Source organism: Rhinolophus ferrumequinum, chromosome 26 (genome assembly GCF_004115265.2).
Source record: "Rhinolophus ferrumequinum isolate MPI-CBG mRhiFer1 chromosome 26, mRhiFer1_v1.p, whole genome shotgun sequence".
In the NCBI taxonomy this organism is placed as follows: Eukaryota; Metazoa; Chordata; class Mammalia; order Chiroptera; family Rhinolophidae; genus Rhinolophus; species Rhinolophus ferrumequinum.
The window spans coordinates 28,370,001-28,377,500 of record NC_046309.1 but is presented as its reverse complement, the minus strand read 5'-3'; the positions used below and the strand labels follow the sequence as shown (position 1 = coordinate 28,377,500).

Sequence of the window (7,500 nt, the reverse complement as noted above, 5' to 3'; positions counted from 1 at the left end):
TCTGTCTCTTAAAACCTGTAACCAGTATTTATTTTTGTATTGGCACCTAGGTAACATTCTTTAGTTTTTAAGTCGTCCTTTCACATATGTAAAATATAGACTAGATATAATTCAACACATTGCAAAAAATACTATGTTTTGGTTTTATAAATTAATGCTAACTTAATTTGTCTGAGGTTATGAAGATACAGAATGAAATGAACTTGCCCTAAGTGTCCTTTTCCCTTGTCTTAAAAAATAAATACTGATGCTATAAAGGACTGATTTAAAACATTTAAAAAATTTCAATGAATTCAACTAGCATTAAAATTTAGAGACTTTAAAGGAAGACTGACCATTTAGTATGGACCTTGAAAAGTAAAAACTTGATCTACATTTTCACCTGTTTGAGAAATCTATATTTGGTAATTATGTGAATGTATAAGACTAAAATGAGACTTTAGAGTCTAAAGATTAATGTAGAAATATGCTTTTGGAATACACATGGGGATAATTAGTTCACAAGAATCATCAATATTATCAAATCCCTTCCAGTTATACTTACGAACAGTGATTATTGAACTATAAGATGCAGAATCACAATGCTGCTGTAAAATGTATCCATAGAGCTACCATTCCTTCAGTTTGCTCTCATACTATATTCAAATGGAATCGCACAGAGATTAAACACTTTAATTTTATTATCTTATACTATTTCCATAATGAAATTTTTATGTTTTGTTACTTGTGTTTAAAACTTAGTTTAATTTTAATCCTGGAGCAAAGCATAATGTATTGAGTTGCTAAATTTATTGATAGCTGATTGAAGTGAAAGATAAGATTTTCATTTGTTCTATTCATATGTTGCACAGATGTTTGTCACTGTTGAAGATCTAAACAGTGTTCTATTTACTGAAGGTAGTCATGATTATTAGTTTTTTAAAATTACCATGTTGTCATGTCCTACAACTTTGAGTGTTCAACATACTATCCTTTGTGAATTAAAATTAGAATTCTTACTAATTAAAGTTATTTTTTCCCAAGAAGTGAACCTTAATTTGTGAACAGCATTTTAGGCATGTTGTTTAAACAACTGAAAAGCAGTGGCAAATACTTTATAAACAACTTAATTTTCATTTACTTAATAAAATATCACTGCTTACAAAAAAGATTGTATCATCTGCTATACAGCAGATATCCTTCCCCAAATCATGTTTAAAAGGACATCCAGTTTCAGTTTTTAAAAATTAAAAATGTTCATGTGCTTGTTCAATTTTTGTTCTTACACATTCAGCTATGTCCTTCATATTTGGCACTTTGATTTATTAGGCAATCTTAGCATTAACGCCTTTTAGCAAAGCAGCCCTAGATTTCAGACCACTGTGCATGGTATCCGTGATGAATTAATCCCAGCAGAGCACAAAAGTTATCATTATTTAAATGCTAGTTTCTTTCAGAAGTTTTACTTCACAGTTAAGTTTTCAAAATCAGAATTTAGCTGATATGTTGAGGTAAATGTGATTTCTTGTTGCATAGGTAGATTTTTCTCACACTTAGCCCTTTCTTATGTGAACCACCATGGAAATATTTAACAATATTAACTACTGATAAATTTAAAAATGATTAAAATTATTTAAGAATATGTGATAACTTTTTAATCTCATGGTGTACTTTTCTTTAAATGTGATATTCAAAGCCTCTCTGACTTAAAGTCTCTTGGAATTAATGTATATATTTGGTTAAATAAATTAGACAGTAGAAGAAAGCAGACACTGGACACAAAATATCTTTTAATGTCGGTATAAATAATTGTGTTCAAGAAAAGTATACAGAAAGAAATAGTTATACACTTCTCATATGTACTATTATTTATTCTTAGTTTTTCAGGAAGTCACTTTTTTCATCCAGTTTTTTTTAATTAAAAGATAAGATGCCAAAAATTTAGATTTAATACTGACACACCAATATTATAAGATGGAATGTCTGTGCAGGTGATAGGGGAGCGTGGTGGGAAGTGGAAGTCATTTCTCCTTTCATACCTTCTTGACATATATAGTGAGACCTATCTATCTGTGGTCCATCTATCCACATACATACACACACGTGGAGTGGAGGTGGAAGAGAAGAAGGAAGGAAGAGAGGAAAGATGAGCCAGAAGCCCAGAGAAAAAAGGAGTGGAGTGAGCGACAAGGTCCGGTAGTGTCTCTGGTGGTCGTTGAGGTAACACAGTTAACTCTACTCGCCCAGGTCAAGTTTCAGACTTTTGAACATTGTAGCAAATGTGGAACAGGATACATGCAGGTTTCTGTTATCACTCTGGCAAATGACTATCTCACATGGTACAGTTTTCAATGGAACCTAAAACTCTAAGAGGAAAAATAAAACCAACAAGTCTAGCATTCAGTACTACCCTATCATAAAGTAAGGAGGTCTAATTGAGCTATGTCTTTATATCCTGCTATTTGTACAAATAAAAGACTACATCTTGATGCAAAACAAACACAAAAGCACTGTTGTGACTATAACAGGGAGTCATATACTAATTTATGTAATAAGTGGTTGTGCACGCTTTATTCAAGACTATGGCTGCAAGAAATGGCATGAATTGCTGGGTGTGTTTAATGCGGGATTATAGCAATTTGAAACATGTCAAACACATGGCTAATGCCTCATGCTTCACTCATTCTTGCGTAAACCTGCATAGCCACCATCCATTATACCCTTGGTAACAACACAATTCTGCAAGTAAATATTGTTACACTAAGTAACCTTTCAATTCAAGTTGTTTAGGAAGAGAAAATGCAATCTCGTGCAGTCAGTTCCAGTGTCAGTTTAATGTTTCAGAAGGGAAGTGGTGTAGAGAATAAGGATCTGTACAGTGACGCGCTTAAAAAAAAAAGAAAAGGACAGGAAGGGAAACTCAAGGCAGGGAGGGAAGTACGACAGCATCATTTGAGTGCAGGATGTGAAGAGCTACTTTCTGATGCGGCTGAAAAGTTGTGTATGGTGAAAGATTTAGAGGGTTAGCTGACAGTTCAGATAAACACTAGAATGGAGACTCCCAATTTTACCTTCCTCTGTAATGATCTGGAATTTATTTTCACTGGTTTTTGTAAAATGTTTGTGGTAGGATTGAGAAGAATGAATAATTTAGTTTGATACGTTTGGGATCGCAAGCACATCCACTTTGAAAGAATATGCTGAATTTGTAATTATTTAAAATATACTTTAAAAGATAAACAGCACTTCATACTGTGCTGGTGGAAAATAGGTGTGGAGATGTCACTGGGCGGAACTTAGTAAATACTGGAAAGCATCTTCATTATCCTTGAGGATACACTTCCTTTATAGTGGATACACTATAAGCTTTCTCCTTTGGGGGAAATGTATGTTGTAATCATCTTATCACACAATTGCCCTGCCTTTGGCATATTAATGTTGGGTCAGATCCTTCTGTTTTGAAAGAAAAAAAAAGTGCTATCATTGTTATTGTTTTTCTTATGCATGATTTCACTATTAGGTGATTGAACTTAAAAGGTAGATCACAATTTTTACTCCACAGTTTTATAAAGTCAAAAGATCCATAAAGGATAATAAAATCCCCTGGTTGGGAGGAATTGGAAGTTATATAGGTCTTTGTAATTATAACAAAGATTTAGACCCATGAATCTCTGCTTGTTGGTTATTTTTGATTATTTGATTGTCTTAGTTATAAACAGTAATACATGCAGAATTCTTTAATTCATTCAGTTGGTGCTGACATTACCCAAAGGTTAGTATGGAATACTTGTACCCTGTCGGCTACACTTGAAAATACAGTTTTTAAAAATTTTTTTATTCTTAGTGTTGGAAACTCCATCCAGAAATAATAAGTATTTCAAATAAATTTTGATGATGAAGGAAAAACCTACACATACATCTATACTCCAGCTGTATTGTCAAAAGTACAATTTAAATGCAATATGTAGAAGTTGTGTCTGTCTGTTTCTACAGTCCGAGAGGACCCAGATTATAATTTTCCTATAAGTAGTAAAAGCAATCAGACCTTTTCTCTGAATATTTTAAACATTGTGCATGTAAAATTTATGCCTAATTTGAATACTTATTAGCTGCCTAATCTCAGAAAAGAGTCTTAGCTTTGTTTTTTTTCTTATAAAATCCATCACTGTGTATCAGTTTTCATTTGTATGATTTTTCTTTGTTAATGTTCAGTAAGATGTTGAACAAAACCAATTTGTTCATACACACATTTAGTTCAAAAGTTGTTTGCTATAGTTGCAGCAGTTGCTTCCTTTATGATTATTGGGTTTTTGTTGCTTTAAAAAAACAATCAGAACAGCTTTTACTGGTATATGTAGATTTTGTTATACTAATTTGCTTTGCTAGCCCAACTACTACTGATGGTCTTTTATAAATCAGCAAGTCTTTTTTTTAATTGATTTTTTAAGTCATAGAAATAATCTAATAATTTAGGCTGAATGAAAATACTTGTTAAAACTACTAAGTGATAACCATTAATTTTAATAATTATAATGTTAGTATGCAGAAAATCTCTGTTGGATATGTCTCTCTGTCTCTGTGTGTATGAGTGTCCTTGATCACATTTCATAAGCATCTGGGGAACATGATTTGTCTAGGACACAAAGAGATATTACGCTTACATTTGCTTTACAATAAATGCATTTACAATTTTTAAATGGAAAGAAGTCTTAAAATATGACCAAGTTTACACTAGTGAAATCATGTAGTCATACAAAGCAGCCTGAGTGATAAGTTTCCACCCTTCCTCACGTTGGCTCACTGCTCTGCCTGCCTGCCATCGCTGCTGAAGTCACGGTGCAGCCAGGCTGTTTCTGAGTTTCTGTCCGCAGAAGTACAACAGAGAAGTGTATCTACTCGCGTAGGGCACAGGATTCAGACTTCTTTAAGAGCCCAAACTGATCTTTCTAAAGCACAGACTCAAGATGTTCTGTGAAATTCTGGTTTGTAAGAGCACATCGGTTCTTTATTTACTGCCAGGATTTCCACTGATCTTGGCAGGACATCTCACTGCCGTCCTGAAAGTACAGTATATTTATGCAGTGAAAACGATAAAACATTTATTACTGTAGAGAAGGTAATATGCATAATTTATGCTGTTTTTAGCACAATCATTAGTGATATTCTTGATAGATTTTATTTCCAGCTTTCATATCTAATACATGCCTGGAAAATTAATTTTATATCTTTCATTTATTTGCCTATGTTAAAATTGAGTTTTAAGTCATCTTCAAGTGAACAGCTTGATTGCTGCTCATGCATAAGCTTAATTACTTCCCAGGAAGGACAGTATTAAATGTTTTAAATGTCAGAAAAATAAATGAATATGAGCTGTTTGATTAAAAAAATAGGCAATATCTGACGTGTTTGCAGCAGGAGCTTTTTCTTAAAATGCCTCCAAGGCAAAATTTTATTTAGTCAAAAAGAAAAAAAAGAAACCCATTACACTATTTATCATGGGTTGATACCATATGATTTGTAACACCCTTACAAAATTTTAATTTTGTATGATTAGCTGTGCATCATTAAACAACAGCCTTGCATAAGATGCGCTGTAAAATTCTGACAGAATCAAGATAGTGAATATTTAAAATAAGGCTGTATAGTCATCCATGGTTGTCAAAGGTAGATAATAGGAAACATAGAACAGAGTGTGCAATCATGCCTTCATTTAAACTGGTTTTATAGGTAGACTTGAAAACGTGGCCATTCTTAAATGCTATTGACCACGCTATATGCATGGCATGTTACTTTGGCTGTTAAATGTAACCACAAAAAAATTGCTTATAGAAACCATCATTTCAGTGATTAGTCTCTGGATGAAAGCTGCATTTGTATTGCTTTTCTTGGTAAATGATTACTCAAGCCTTTTTTTTTTTTTTTCCTTCTGAAGATGCTGTCTTTGTAATTGGCAGAGAGGGACATCTTGATAAGGGAAGTGTGAAGGTGTAACGTGTGTTAATTGATACTTCTTAATCACTTTTAGGTATTAAGTCATGATGCAGGAGTCTGCGACAGAGACAATAAGCAACAGTTCAATGAATCAAAATGGAATGAGCACCCTAAGCAGCCAATTAGATGCTGGCAGCAGAGATGGAAGATCAAGTGGTGACACGAGCTCTGAAGTAAGCACAGTGGAGCTGCTGCACCTGCAACAACAGCAGGTAAGTTGTGTTTCCCTCAGTGAGCGCTTGCAACACGTACGCCTGTTTGCTGGAAATGAAAGATGTACTCAGAGTAAACTGAGCGTGTTGTCTTAGCTGAAGGATGCTGAAAATTGATTGTTATTTGGACCATAATTGAAGTCTGAGTAAAGGTAGCATTTTCATACGAGTCACGTCATACCAGCACCAGACTGCCCTTCAGGTGTGGGACTGTTAATTAAGTTCACAGGGTGGTTTTCTGGGTGGTTTTCTCGGAGGTTCTGTGAAGCTTTGTAACAAATGTTTTATGGCTTCTAGTTGACTGTGTAACACTGCGCTGCAGATGTGATACTTAGTTTTCCACCAGAGGGCCACATTACTTGATTCTTGCTTGTACAATGAATTTCTTCCAAGTCTGAGCTAAGGTGAAAAGGACTACAAGGACTTTGCACAACACAGATGCTTGCTGTGATTGCTGCAAATATTAGCTATTAATTAGTTGAAATTTGTTGAGAGATTTTGAACCATGTAAACACCATACTCATTTATGTTGCTTTTCTTGAAAACTCATTCCAAGATGTTTTGAATATACATCTTTTGATAACATGAAAGAGCACTTTTTATTTTCTACTAGTGTCTCATAAAATACAGTTGTTCTCTCTAAGTCTAAAAAAGTACACAACTGCTCAATCAAGATATACTGTTAAGAAGCCCATTATTCTTTTCATAAGACAGATTCATTTTTCCCTATTTTGTTTGTCAATGAAATATTGTTTCCAACCAAAGAATAGCTACTCCATTCTTCACTGATTCAACTCCGCGGAAACAGTGACAGAGAACAGAAAGCTTTCAAAGCACATACTTATATCAGGCCAGAGTGAGTATACTTGTTTGAAAATAAGATTATACTTGTTTGAAAATAAAGATTATTTCTTTTAAACTCTCGATTGCATTCAGACTAAATGTAAAAAAAAAAAATTAAATTAAATATAATGAATTATTGAAAAAAGTTTCAAATTGATTGATACACCATTCACATTTTTAGTTAGTATATAATGAGCAAGAAAGCACCTCAAAAGTTAAAACAAATGCCCAGAGTGCAGTAAAATTTAATAGAATCATTATTTTAAATAATAACAGTATTCAGAAAGTTATCTTAGAATATATATACTGAATAATGTCTTAACTTTTTAGCATTGTTTTAAGAATAATCTTTTAAAAGAGCTAGACATAATGCTTTGAATATGTTCTCTATTATTTTGGAATTATGTCTCTTTTCATAGACAGTAATTATTAGGAAGATAATTTGTATTTTGTTTGGCAATATTTCCTTTTTAAC

General features: G+C 33.2%; 1 protein-coding gene across 3 annotated transcripts in view; it reads left to right on the top strand.

Annotated features, from left to right (window-relative positions):
• The window catches only part of FOXP2 (forkhead box P2), a 606,662-nt gene that overhangs the window by 348,984 nt on the left and 250,178 nt on the right, over positions 1–7,500 (top strand). For all 3 annotated transcript variants that reach the window (XM_033099057.1, XM_033099059.1, XM_033099058.1), the window contains one exon: positions 6,005–6,182. In XM_033099057.1, coding sequence (XP_032954948.1) covers positions 6,015–6,182 — 168 coding nt within the window. In that variant the 5' untranslated portion in view covers positions 6,005–6,014. The remainder of the gene's footprint in view (positions 1–6,004; positions 6,183–7,500) is intronic.